The following is a 14,874-nucleotide window of genomic DNA, read 5'->3' on the forward strand; positions in this document are numbered from 1 at the left end:
TTTATTTTTATTGATAACAATATTCACCTATACGCTTTTAAGAGATCTTACTGAGAAAAAAGATATGCCAACTGTTTAAAAATAAATAATAAAATATCTTAATTTTATTAATTTAAATTCTGTGTTAATAATCACATTAACAGAGACACACCAAAGATTTTTTTTAAATTAATGACATTATATTTGCAATAAACGAAATTAATTAGAATAATTGACTCTTCAATCTTACTTTACTTTACTTTAATACTTTATTGTACATCACACCACAAAGAGAAAAATACAAAACATGTATATTGCCTAAATAAATGTACAATTATGGCGACCTTATCGCTACACAGCGATCTCTTCCAGGTAACCGAGTGTAAGTAATTACAGATAGGATATGGGGTAGGTGGTGGTATGAATAAAATAATATTAATATTTAATTAAAATAAAACCAATTATTAAATGTAAATATAAAATACACATATTATACATACATATATAATATAAAACAATTAATCTTCGCCACAAAGAGCAGATAGAAGTTGCAGAGCTTCATCCTGCTCTTCTTCCTCGATTTCTCCTTCAAGCCAGAACGTTTCCATCATTCCTTTGCCCTGAAACATTGGATTTTAAATTAAAAACAATATTAATAATAAACAAACTTTGTTAACAGCGTACTTAACAAATCAGTTTTTTGTTTTAATCTACATTCCAAGGACTTTTTGGTATCGTAAAAACTATCATTACTAATTGTTACTGTAATTGTGATTGAATAGTGCTGATAAAATAACGAGGTAATGAAATAATGACACACTTGGCGGTAATCCTTTGTGCAAGCGCGTATGGGTAAATAACACTAACTCATCTGATATAATAACGCCAAGCTTCTTAATTCGTAGTATCGTTGTGTTCCGTTTTGTAGGGTGAATGAACCAGCTTATCACAGACACAAGGGACAAAACATCTTAGTAAGAAATACCCTCGAGCCTTGGGAAGGTTAGTGGTTATTTCTTTTAATAATAATATCCTGGGACATTTTTCAAACACGGCCATCTGATCCCAAATTAAGCTTGTACAGAGCTGTATGGAAACCAGACAACTGATATACTACATATACTACTTTTCTTTTGTAAATACATACTTATATAGATAATTACACCCAGACTCAGGACAAACAGACATGTTCATGCACACAAATATCTGCCTGGGTGGGAATCGAACCCACAACCTTCGGCGTGAAAGGCAAGCATCCACCAACCACGCCAGCCGGCTCGTCGTCAATTTCTTACGGCGCCAATGTCTACTGTGGTCTGTGTCTATTATAAGGTGGCCGAGTTGTCTACCTTATTTTATAAAAAAAAAATAGAAGGTAAGTAAGTAGTTTTAGTCTGGCTGCTAGGAGAATGTGTTCCTGACGCCTGTCATAGGACGGTCTGTGATCGAATTGACGATGTAACTTTGAACTGACGAGAGTTTACGATAAAAATATTAATATCGTTTATTTGCTCTACATATGCGTCACGATATTCGATATCATTATGTCAACTTATAATAAATGGTTTTTTTTTTCGCTAAATTGTTATAAATATTTATATATAAATAAGAAAAAAAATGTTTGTTGTTACAAGGTTATGTCATGTTTATTTTTGGGTAAGTATCAATTCTGACGTCTGTCATGTTTGAAAGTTTTATATTTTAATTTTATCCGTTTAGTTTTTACTTGTTGTATTTATATAAATGTACAGGATGCAAAAATAAATATTAATCTCACTTTAACTTTGATGAGGCCTCTGCGACGAAGCCGAAATTTTCCCGCTGGAAGTTCAGACGCAGTTTGCGAAGATATCTGAATGCGCCCAGGCTGAAAACAGAATATATATTTTATTATTTATGTAGATCGTAGATCTTCATCATCGGTCTGTTAGGATTCACGCGTTCTAATCTCGGGTCTAGGTACATAATTTAAAAAAACTCGGTGTTGATGAAAAAAAAACATTGTAATGAAAATTGCATAGATCGGGCAAAATACCACATGTACAATGGAGCAGAAATCGCAATGAAGCAGCGTGTTGGAATAAGCTCCTTTACCGAAAAGGTTGTATATTATTTGATAGTAGTATGATATTTACGAGTTGTTACTTTGTGTTAAAAGGACAAGATCTTAATTACCTCGCTCGTCGTTTGCATTCGGCTCGCGGTGTTGACGGTATCACCAACCAGACAATACCGCGGTTGCCGGAAGCCGAGCACAGCAGCGTAACACAACCCCGAATGCAGACCTGTAAACAGATTTAATTCCTTTATTATTTTGAGTTAAACGACGCTTACGAGTTCTTAATCGTGAAATCGTCGAAGTAAGCTCTTAATAGTTTACACGTCTCATTTCAATAGTTTTAATGTAGGTACCTACTTCAAATAGCTTATAAAATATTTAATTAATAACATTAGAAATCCAACGCATTCTCAATTTCTAATTGCCAATGACTTGTATTTCATTGTAAGAGGAATTTCCTATGTGTAAACATATATGATCTAGATTATCATCTGTGGATTGTTAGGTCGCGGATTGCGGCATTTTGTTACCGCACTAGGAATTCTGGAAATGAGATTTTAGGGATATGCTCTGAGTGCCCTGAAAATCCCATAGTTAAGTACTGGCGAGCCGTACATCGCGACAAAAATCAGAAATAGTTTAATTGTGTAGTCTAACTTAGTTCTTGTTACTAGCAATAATATTAAGTAAGAAATTTGTAATTATTTGCTGTATCTCAATCGTATGGACTTTTGTTGTCTGAGAATAAATGATTATTGTTATTATTAAAATATTGAGATTTTTAGCGCAACGCAACGTATAGGTTAAGGGCTTGAAATATACAAGGTACAACTTGTCTAATATTTAATTACTAACTAACTAATCTAACACGCATACGATTTTCTCGCATTAATATTAAGCAAGAATGTTTTTTGTACTGTATATATTAATACTTGCTACTGTTTATATTAATACTACATCTGCCTCGTTGGTCTTGTGGCTTGATATAAGGCCGCAGACCCGAAGGTCCTGGGTTCAATTCCCAGGTCGGGCCAATAAAAAGTTATTAGATTTTTCTGTCAGAAAATTCTCAGTAGCAGCCCGCAGTCTGGAAGTTGGAAGTGTGTACACTCCCGTGCCTCGGAAAGTACGTAAAGCCGTTGGTTCTGAGCCTGAACTCTTTCCGGTCGTGTCGGATTGCCGTCCCATCGGATTATGAGAGTTAGGGAATAGAGAGTGCACCTGTGTTTGCACACACACTTGTGCACTATAATATCTCCTGCGTAGTTGGCTAGTCTCTCTTGAGATTGGCCGCCGTGGCCGAAATCGGTCTGGAGGACATCATCATCATCATCTCACTTTCATTTTATTTTTCAAGCTTCGTATTATAAAATTGTAATCATATGTCTTACTTTAGTAATGAGTAATAACTGTATAAACATTTCTGTAACGTTGTTGATTACAAGTAAAAATAAATAAGTAAAAGTCAATGTAATGTCCGCATTTGTCAAACATGTACGATGCATGCTATACGAGCTCCCACCGATAGTGACCGCGGGCAGCGCCTGCGCGACCGCCAGCGCGGCGCTCGCCGTTGCCTGCGCGTGCGCGCGGTTTTTCTTAGGCGCGCCCGACACCACCATGTACACCGTGCCTACTGTCTCCACCTATAAATATAATTGTTTGGACGTGTTGATTATTTTTACAATTAGTTTTGTTAATCTTTTCTTACTAATATTTTTGAACTAGTCAAGCAGCAATACGAGATAAATTACCGGTTACCTTGTAAACCCGATGAGTGTCCAGCAGTCTGTCGATCCTCGAGTACACATCGTTCATATAGGCGACAGTCTGCATCACATCGGCTCTCGTTATAGCCTCATTGAGTTGTAAGCCGCAGAACATTATGGTCACCGAATCGAATTTCTAATAACAAAAAAAGTAGCATGTGTATATCAATAGTAACTTTTTATTATTTATTTTACAAATGTATTAAAAACAATCATAAATTTTCCGTAGGAATACTTCATCTCTTTGAAAGCCTCTTGCCTTAGTATTTAAATGTATGATTATTATATTCTAAATTTACCATAGGAGGCATCGAAGATATTCCAGAACGCAATTGATCTGCAATACTCTTAGGTATCATTGAGTACAATAATTGATCTCCCCTCTTCTTCCACTGCTCTACCAGCCTGCAAGATTTCTCCAACGAGAGACTTCTCGTTTCGGCTTTTTCAAAGAGCAGTTCCAATCGTGAAAGATGTTGCCAGCCCTGTAGGAGCATTTCCTTAGACAACCCGTGACCGTTCATGTCTGCTAGATAAAGACCAGCTTGTTTTAATTCTTCGAGGTCGTTGAAGCTGAAATTATGAAATCACATACCTGTAGTTACTATTTAGCATTAGCAGATTGGTTCTTGGTTCTAAGATATTTCTTTCAACCTACATATTCAATAGCCGAGATGGCCTAGTGGTTAGAACGCGTGAATCTTGAGTTCAAACCCGGGCAAGTACAACTGAATTTTTATGTGCTTAATTTGTGTTTATAATTCATCTCGTGCTTGACGGTGAAGGAAAACATCGTGAGGAAACCTGCATGTGTCTAATTTTATTGAGATTATGCCATATGTGTATTCTACCAACCCGCATTGGAGCAGCGTGTTGGAATAAGCTCCAAACATTGCCCTCAAAAGGGAGAGGAGGCCTTAGCCCAGCAGTGGGATATTAACAGGCTGTTACTGTACATATTCACTACTGTTCTAATTAAAACTACGCTGTATTGTTAATCATTTTCATTTTAATATTAAGTATTCTCTATAAACGATCCGTGTACTTTATGTACAATTTGGGTGCAATTTCCATCAGTTATTGGAGACGACTTTTTGGCTTGGGTATAAGTCAGATACAAAATATTAACAAGAGTTCCGGTTGTCTGCTTATCCGCGTATTATTTCAGGTCGAGTGTTCGTATTCGAAATTTATCTGATTATTTAGAAAAAAGAGTTGACTTTATACTTACATAGGACTACATAAAAATATAAGAGCATCAATTTCTTCAAGGAAATAAATAGGTCCTTTAAGTAAAATAGCTCGAGCGCCCTGCGACCCGCGCCGGGAATCGCTGATGCAGCGCGCTCGCCACCGCATCAACTCCAGTTCGAACATCATAGTTTGCATGCATACTACCTGCAAATTAGAGCTAAAAATATGACTATGATTTCATCCGTGACGGGTTTACATATATTTGAAGCATTAGGTGGCATGCCCTAACCTCTACAATATATTATATACGACGAGCGACGACGACATCGACGAGCTGGTTGGCGCTATTGGTAGATACTTGCCTTACACGCCGGGTTTGATTCCTACCCAGGACAGACATTTGTGTGCATGAACATGTCTGTTTGTCCTGAGTCTGGCTGTAATTATCTATATAAGTATATATTTACGAAAGAAAAGTAGTATATGTAGTATATCAGTTGTCTGGTTTCCATAGCACAAGCTCTGCTTAATTTGAGATCAGATAGCCGTGTGTGAATAATGTCCCAGGATATTATAATTGTCATTATATACCTCTATTTTATAAAATATAACAACACGTAGTCTAATTCACTGAAACGATAAAAAAATTTGAACGCGAAACTGCAAATAATTCAAATATATGTCAATTTTATTACACGACTAAGCAATTAGGCTGTTTAATTAGATACGACTCATAATATTATTGTTTTAATTTACCTTGTCCCATGTGAACGAAACTTTAGGCTTCCTTAAACGGAGAATTTCATTTATAGAAACTTTTTCAATTCGATTGTAAGGTCCACCCCAAGCTTCCTTTAACTGAAATAGATTACATTGTTGACAAATAACTTTCATATTATATCTTACTAAAAAAAAAGTTAAAACGTATAAATGTTACGAAGCTTAGAACTTGATGATAAAGACGCATAACATGTTAAAAACATTAATTAAAAAAAAACACTGGATTTTTTATGCCCGTTCTTAATTTAAAAACCGGTGGTAGTTCTTAATTTGAAAATAAATATTCTTGCTTCTATATTTAATAAACGAATTTGAGTTTGAACCTTTATCACGAAGCAGGCGACTCATGGGGAAATAAATTTTAAAGGAAGAGGGCAGATTCATTATGATTGAAAATAACGCACATATGTTCAATCCAATATCGTGGAAATTTGTTTATAAACTAATACACTTTTAGTTATAATGGGAAATAGGAATAAATTTTCTAATCCAGTTGGTGTATGTACCTATCTACTGAGCTATTAGTAATCTTCGCATTGCATTTGTAATCCTTTTCTCATTGCGTTGCTAACTTAACACTTGCTAACACTTATATATTATTTATTTCGTTCAAACTCTTGGACTAAGTCAACACTTGGATTGAAATGGATAAATGTGATTACCGCTAAATAGGACATTATTGGATGGTTTTTATTATTGTAGAGACAATATATGGGGGAGAGTAAGCAAATATGTACTATTTTGTGTATATTATTTATCAAGGACCTTTTCTCCAGCTTTCATTATCTTCATCTTTCTATCAAGCATCACGCCAAAAGGAAACAATTGGAGCAGGAGCGAGGCTGGCACCGCCGGCAGAGGACAAGGCAGAGATTTGCGAGCCATCAGAGATTGAACCTGTAATGTTATTTTTAAATATAAACACTAGATAATATATGTACTAGCGGTATGGTTGTTAAACATTACGACTATTAAGGATGTCTTATAACAATAAAATAATTTTAATTGCTGTACAGTCCAAGGTAAGCAATTACAATTCAAGTACAATGGCACATGTACTTTTAAATATCTTTGCCTTATTAGAATATTAGTTTATGATGTCCAGAAGCGAATGTTTTTTCGAATTATTAAATATTATTATAATTATAGTGTAAGCGTGTCAACATGCTGTTATTTACAGCTCAAACGTGAGATAAAAAAGTGCCATTTAAACATGGACAGGAACAATCTACATATACTATAAATATTACTTAATATTATATCCATATTCTTTGCATTTGCTGCAAGAAATTGAAACAAGAAACAAATGTCAAAGCTTTATGCAGAATCCCGTATTTTGATAATATTATTTATTTTGACGACTGATTGTCTCATATACCATCGATACTGACCGTCATACTTTAGCTGCTGCAAACTCGGATTCTGCATAACCGCTCATGATATAATATTACATAACATTTGTTCTATTGAAAACTTGAAATGCATGTACGTACGTCAAAATCGAAAATAAACGTATTGTTTTGTTTAGATTTAATTATAAAAAGGGAACGAACTACATCGACTGAAATCAAGTACACAAGAATTTGTCTAATACTGCACCCGATACTAGTATTAATTAATATACAAATATAATATAATTAATACTATATTTATTTTAGTAAATTAATAGTTTTTAAGTTCCTCATGATTTATTGTATAATAGCATAACAATAATTTCCAATTGAATGAAATCCTCAGTTATTAATTAATTAATCTTTTAAGATAGTTTTTATGGTATCATATATGACAATATAAACGCAGAGAGAGTTATTTTACAATAACCGTTATGTTTTTATAAAAGAAAATTTATGGTTTTACAACGTTGTATAGACAATTAACTCAGACAATAAAAAGTAATAGGATTGTATTTTATTGTCATAATACAATACCTGCCTACCTACTACATATTTTTCTGCCTCTTCTTTTAATGTTTCATAAAAAAAATAGGTACGATTTATTCGTAAATATTTACAAACGCTGGTGATGTTTTTATTTGCATGCATTTTTGTTTCAAACAAATATATTTACCGCTCCTACTTCCAAGCCTGTTCACCCTTTTTGCATAATTTCAAAACCTAAGTTGTTGTACCTCGTTGAGTTTTGGATATCTAATCAAAATCTACTGGTGGTAGGGCTTTGTGCAAGCTCGTCCGGATAGGTACCACCCACTCATCAGATATGGTACCGCAAAACAGCAGTACTTGGTATTGTTGTGTTCCGGTTTGAAGGGTGAGTGAGCCAGTGTAATTACAGGCACAGGGGACATAAAATCTTAGTTCCCAAGGTTGGTGGCGCATTGGCTATGTAAGCGATGGTTAACATTTAGAATGCCAATGTCTATGGGCGTTGGTGACCACTTACCATCAGGAGCCCCATATGCTCGTCCACCTATCTATTCTATAAATATATATACAGCTAAGAATAATTACTTACATAGTCGCTGTTATCAAATTCGAGTCTCAAGACTGCTACATAATAGTTACCCTCCAAGCTCTCTTTTACAATGGATACCTTCAATTTCAAAGAGAAAATGTCTTCTGCTATTTCATATAATTGACCTGTGAGATCATAATAATTTATTTCACTTCTTTGTCAGTCGGTCAGTTTTTATATTACGAAAAAATATATAGGAATCGTTTCGTTAATTCATTTATCCGTTTTTAAAAACTGACTTGATAAAATTTTCAATACGAAACTTCTTAAACAAATATTATGTATGTTGTAAATAACAGGAGTCTTACCCATGAGATACTGAGTGTAACCGGCTCTTCCGCTACTATACACCAGCTCTGCGCCATGTCTGTGCGCTCTGGTGAGTTGCATGCTCGGTGAGCGCATGCGTGGAAAGGTAAAACGCATACGCTGGTGAATGTTGTCTACGGACTGGAGAAACGTACAAAAGTATCTACCCGTTGCGCGGATCATAGTATCATAACTAAAACCAAAAAAAATAATGGTAAATATAAAAATTAATAGAGAATGTATAATTATTCTACTCGTGTGATGCGTGATATAACTTACCCATAGTTAGAAAAAAATTTAACGAAACATCTACCGAAGAAATGCATTACTTTTTCAGGAGTACCAAATTTTTCCTTCAGAGCATTGAAACGGTCCGCATTTACCAAACTTAAGCTATTTAACCTTGGTCGGACTGGGACACCGGAACTACGGCGTCGGTTAATATCCAATGCTACAGTGCAGCTATTTTTTCTTAAAGTGGATTTTAATGAACTCCTTCGCCCAGAACTCACAACTGGAGAAGGGGATTCAGGTTTTTCAGATTCTTCAACATCATCTGTTTCTGGGATAGTTTCTTTAGCTGTCTCGTCTCTATCTTCTTCTGAGTAAGTATTATGTTCTAAATGTACCCCTAAGCTTCGTCTATCTCTGACTGCCGTTTGGTACGGTACGATAGTCAACTCCTCGCCTTTATGTATTTTGTCAGTAGACTGAGCACGGTGTGCTAGGGATCGAATTTCTTCTGAGGAATTGTACGCATCTATTTCTTTTTTCGTAACAGCCGTCAGGGCATTCGTAGCCGTGAATGGGCATTTGAATGTTTGTGTTCTGGTATCGCCGTGAACTGAAGAACTACGCCATGCTGGTTTAGATTTTAAGGAAAGTTTTCTCGGTGCTGGACTACCCGGCGTTGAGGGTGTCGGACTAAGTGGGTCTTTTGTCAAAAGCCTAGCCAGAGCGCACGCCAGTCGCGGCATGAGAGTATCAGGATATTGCTAGAAAGAGGATTGTATTAAGTAGAAAATACTTATATAAATAAATATATATTTTCTAAGATTACATAAATTTTATCAATCATGCATTTAAATACGGTCGATGTATAAAACTACATTTATTTCTTTTTTTTATAGAATAAGTTGGCGGTCGAGCATATGGGCTACCTGATGATCACCAACGCCCATAGACTTTGTCATTGTTAGAAATGTTAACCATAGCTTACATAGCCAGTGCGCCACCAATCTTGGGAACAAAGATGTTATGTCTCTTGTGCCTTTAATTACACTGGCTCACTCACCCTTCAAGCAGAACACAACAATAGCAAGTACTGCTGTTCTGCAGCTGAATACCTAATGAATGGGTGGTACCTATCCAGACGGGCTTGCACAAAGTCCTACCACCAGTCAAAGCATATATATCGCTTTTAATAATAATTTATATAAATAATCGAATAAATGTTCAGCCATTTGTATAAAAGGGCAAAACACTAAGATTTAAAGGAAAAAAACAAAGAACATTTTCTTGTATATGTTTTGATATGAACTATTTGCGATATATTCATTAATATTTACAATTTTAATAATAATCATTTATTAAAGTAATAATAAGTCGAGATGACCTAGTGGTTAGAACGCGTGAATCTTAGCCGATGATCGTAGATTCAAACCCGGGCACGCACCACTGAATTTTCATGTGCTTAATTTGTGTTTATAATTCATCTCGCGCTTAACGGTGAAGGAAAACATCGAGAGGCAACCTGCATGTGTTCGATTTCATTGAAATTCTGCTACATGTGTATTCTACCAACCCGCATTGGAGCAGCGTAGTGGAATAAGCTCCAAACCTTCTCCTCAAAAGGGAGAGGAGGCCTGAGCCCAATATTCGGACATTAACAGGCTGTTACTATACTCTAAAGTAATACTTATATGGTTTTAATAATAAATTCAACTTCATAAATATCACTTACTTGTCTCGTGATAAAGACGGTATTCCTCGCACCAGCTTCCCGAAGAATTGTCTCCCATATTTCTTCCCCGCATTCTTCCTATAAAAATTGTCATGTCTACCAAAATTCATAATAGGTAAGTAAAAACATAATTTTAAAGGTATTTTACATAAAAGACTTATCGTCGCTGTGAAATTTATTCTAGGTAATTAATAATAAATTAATCTTACGCTATATAGATAACCACTTCTCACCTGTCTTACGTTAGTTCTATCAAAAATGAATAATAGTTTTTAAAATGTAGTAATAATAATATCCTCCAGACCGATTTGGGCTATGTCGGCCAATCTCGAGAGAGATTAACCAACTACGCAGGAGATATTATAGTGCGTAAGTGTGTGCGCAAACACAAGTGCACTCTCTATTCCCTAACTCTCATAGTCCGATGGCAATCCGACACGATCGGAAAGAGTTAAGGCGCAGGACCAACGGCTTTACGTGCTCTCCGAGGCACGGGAGTGAACGCACTTCCATCTTCCAGACTCCGGGCTGCTACTGAGAATTTTCTGACAAAAAAAAACCAATAACTTTTTATTGGCCCGACCTGGGAATTGAATCCAGGACCTCCGGGTCTGCGGCCTTACATCAAGCCACTAGACCAAGGAGACAGTTGTTGTAGATATGTGATGTAACGTCTGTTTTAATTTACTTTTGTAAGCAACAAGCACTTGCTCCTCATGGACATACATATGCATATGGGGGTGTGTCTCTGTGGTTTGGAATAAGTTACGTAATCTGTATTATTGTATGTTATTCCCAACCTTTACCCTTATTAATGAAAATGTAAAACCTATCTTATTATTTTCCATAATTTGTATATGAAGTTTATTTATATTTAATTTTTTAATATATATATTAATAATTATTTTATAATTGTCGGTATATTCTATGCTTAAGTTATTTACTGTAATAAATTTATTTAGAACCCAATTTTTAATTTCACTTAGTTATTTCAAATGTAACCTAATAATCCTGAATGGTGTGTAGATTATACACATTGATTCATGGATTATATTGTTTTAAACTTTCCTTGAGTGTGATGAGAGTTATAATGATGAGAAAATGTTTTGATTCTGTCACGAACTGATTTAATGCGCTTTCATTTATTTGCGAATAAATTATTCTAATATTGTCTGATAAAAAGTTCATTTATTAATTTGACTAAAAAACCTAAATTTCAAATTACATAATGTTTTTTTTATGAGTAAACTATCAAAAACTAAAAAAGTTTTATAAAACAATTAAAATCGTAATAGCAATTTATTATAAAGGTCGACTAGGAAATGTCTTATTTGTACGTAGCTTAGCTAATAGTATTAGCTAAGCTTACAATAAGACATTTCCATATAGTATTTTTCTGATTCATATTATACTTTTACAATTTTAAGAATTAATTTAGTATAGCACACAAATCGAAATTAAAAATAGGTTGCGTACAATTCTTGAATTTACTTAAGTTTGTTTTATAGTAAAGTTTTTATTTCTAAGGATTAGTACTAATTTAAAACGTAAGCTGTACCTTCTGCTTTAAGGTCAGACGCTTTTATGTTGTCTCTACATTTAAGTAACACAATATTCTCTGTGTTGTTCACACTAATAGCGTTAAGTTAATGCTTAACTAGACAGAAAATAATTCTAGTCAAGAAATATTTTTTCATTTAATTTTTAATGATTATTTATAATTGCCTTAAAACTTAACAATATTTTTCGATTTTATAGAGACAAAAAATAAATTTAAAAAATTGTTTTTCATAATAGTAGAATAAAGAAAAATAAAACTAACCGAGACGTCGTGTTTTAGGACATCTTGTACGACGGTGGGCTACGTCCTCATGCAATAAAAAAACATCCCGAAAGTAATCCATAAAAGGTATGTAACCATAGTTTTTTGTTTTTTACTTAAATGAAAGACACTAACTGGTAGATTAGATGTTATAAATAGAGAGGGTGCGGTGTTTTCCACAATTCTGGAGAATTGAATGATTCTAAAGAAGTTTGTGTTTTACGAAATATGTAAAGGGATTTTTTATTTAATATTGCTATTACAGTACCGACTCTATGTTAAACACATATCTATGTTTATAGTATATTGGTGGAAAGTCTATGGTATTTATTATCCATTTAAATTCATTCATATCAGTTATCCATTGAAATAATGTGTCGGATTAATAAACGATTATAAATAAAATTACTATATAATATTTAAATACATAGACATTAATCACAATAGTAGTAAAACTGGACAAAATTAATTGTCTAATTATTTTCAGAGCCTATCAATTATTCACTGGCACGTACAGAGTTTGCGGCTCAACTAGGCAAAATCATTTACACAAATATTTTAGTCATTAAAAGTTTCTACAAAGATTAATTAGAGAATTTTCGGGAATTCGGCTTCGAATGTCTAATGAAATATACGTTTAAAATAAATTTATTGTTGTTTAGTTCAGTGTATGCGCAAAAATAACTCTCTAATCTGATGGGACGGTAAATCTATCACGACAGAAAAGAGTTCAAGAGTTCTAGGAAACGGGCCAACGGCTTTACGTGTTTTTGAGGCCTGGAAGTGTACACACTGCTGAACTGCTGCTTTTTATTAGAACTTCTTAACAAAAAATACCCAATAACTAAAATAATCACACAGTGATAGCAATTATAATACATTTAAAAATTATTTAATATTATTTTATCAACATAAGTGTTATATTAAAAGCTTATATTAAATCGCATCTAATTATAATATTATTTTTATATTTTTATTTTTTATATTTAATGATTTCTATATAATTAATTTAAAAAAAAACTTACCACTATGAAGTGTTGAACACTCTCCAACAACCATCCGTACATTGTACAATTCTAAATTAAAAAAAAATCTTATAATAGATTCAAGAAATGATAATAAACCACTGTTTTTAATTACTACACGATCACCTTTTAAAGCTATATAATATATTAGAATTGAATGCTAAGTTTGCTCATATATATTTAAAATAAAAAATACATCAAGTACGACGTGTCCGTGAGGCTTTCGCGCTGCCACTGAACGGATAAGGGATGTTGTTTAAACTCAGTTACTTTTTTTAATATTCAACAAACGACGCCCATTGTATTCCATATACACGTGTAATGGGCTTTACAACACAGTGTGTGCGCGAATTTATAAATTACTTATTGTTTCATGTCGCAAATTATTTCGCGATTGGTGTGCTTTGTATAGGTACGTCTATTCTTAGGTCGAGAATTCCCAACGGGGAGAAAGTCAGCGATATACAGTAAATAATACATGTTATAAATTATTATATTGCTCTAACTTAAGCTTGGCTAAAACAGATTATATATTATGCACAATGTGACAAAATACTTTATTATATATATTATTTGACGAGCCGGTTGGCGTGGTTGGTGGAAGCTTGACTTTCACGCCGAAGGTTGTGTGTTGCATTCCCACCCAGGACAGACATTTGTGTGCATGAACATGTCTGTTTGTCCTGAGTCTGGGTGTAATTATCTATATAAATATGTATTTACAAAAGAAAAATAGTATATGTAGTATATCAGTTGTCTGGTTTCCATAGTACAAGCTTAATTTGGAATCACATGGCCGTATGTGAAAAATGTCCCAGGATATTATTATTATATATATACAGAATACTATAAAATTCTGCAAACATTATGACCTTGAATTTCTTTATCGGATGGTATATATTATATGGAATGGCAATTCCGATTCTCTAGGGAAATAATGAACTAGCACTCGTGTCATGATAAGGATAGTGACAAGTTAACTGTTTTGTAGAATTCATTAGTATTGAAGTAATTGTAGTTAAATACAATAACTCATGAATGTCCAACTGTCCAACACTTTGAGGGTTGGTAAAAATTCACGTGGTCGAATTTTATTTGACACATACAGGTTTTCTGAAGTTAATGTTAACTGAATTTTAGGTATCTTATGAATTCATAATTGAAGAAACACGAAAGTAAACACACACGTTTATAACGTTTATAAAGAAATTAATTCAATCCCAATAGGTTATTGGTATTTATCAAGTCAGTTTTAAGATAAATTAAGTAAGTTCTCATTTTTTAGATAAACACAAATTTAGCACGTGATTGATTCTAAAAATAATTATTAGATTAATCATCCACTTGTCTTCCTAACCCTTAAATATTATTTTAATTTAACTGTGAGAGTAATTCCGTTTCGTCGGATGTCTGTTTTGTTTACTAATATCATATAAGTAGAAGAAGTACTTGTGACCATGCTATGGTAAAGGCCATGTTAGGGCAAATCTACTACTGGTGGT

At 33.9% G+C, this 14,874-nt stretch overlaps 1 protein-coding gene across 3 annotated transcripts; it reads right to left on the reverse strand.

The window, feature by feature from the left end:
- Window positions 1-176: 176 nt before the first annotated feature.
- On the reverse strand, window positions 177-13,577 carry LOC126772794 (soluble guanylate cyclase 89Db-like). Of its 3 annotated transcripts, XM_050493375.1 has the most exons (16): window positions 13,499-13,577; window positions 13,373-13,423; window positions 10,526-10,603; window positions 8,842-9,557; window positions 8,562-8,755; window positions 8,254-8,378; window positions 6,547-6,678; window positions 5,758-5,859; window positions 5,039-5,205; window positions 4,107-4,380; window positions 3,800-3,943; window positions 3,561-3,684; window positions 2,155-2,264; window positions 1,757-1,846; window positions 496-599; window positions 177-217 (listed from the first exon to the last, which is right to left on the reverse strand). In XM_050493375.1, exons 2-15 carry the CDS (start codon window positions 13,412-13,414, stop codon window positions 498-500), a joined length of 2,400 nt encoding a protein of 799 aa, XP_050349332.1. In that variant the 5' UTR covers window positions 13,415-13,423; window positions 13,499-13,577; the 3' UTR covers window positions 177-217; window positions 496-497. The 3 variants fall into 3 exon arrangements, with proteins under 3 accessions (XP_050349332.1, XP_050349330.1, XP_050349331.1); XM_050493373.1 differs by having other exon boundaries at window positions 13,373-13,577; XM_050493374.1 differs by lacking the exon at window positions 177-217 and having other exon boundaries at window positions 222-599; window positions 13,373-13,577.
- Between the last annotated feature and the right edge of the window lie 1,297 nt (window positions 13,578-14,874).

The sequence above is a fragment of the Nymphalis io genome, chromosome 13 (assembly GCF_905147045.1).
Source record: "Nymphalis io chromosome 13, ilAglIoxx1.1, whole genome shotgun sequence".
In the NCBI taxonomy this organism is placed as follows: Eukaryota; Metazoa; Arthropoda; class Insecta; order Lepidoptera; family Nymphalidae; genus Nymphalis; species Nymphalis io.

Excerpts from the sequence above, each read along its gene's own strand:
- LOC126772794 (XM_050493375.1), bottom strand. The coding sequence starts at position 13,414 with ATGTACGGATGGTTGTTGGAGAGTGTTCAACACTTCATAGTG. Across the intron at positions 8,756-8,841 it reads AAATTTTTTTCTAACTATGG|TTATGATACTATGATCCGCG; the intron begins GTAAGTTATATC and ends TTTTGGTTTTAG. Across the intron at positions 3,685-3,799 it reads ACACTCATCGGGTTTACAAG|GTGGAGACAGTAGGCACGGT; the intron begins GTAACCGGTAAT and ends TTATATTTATAG.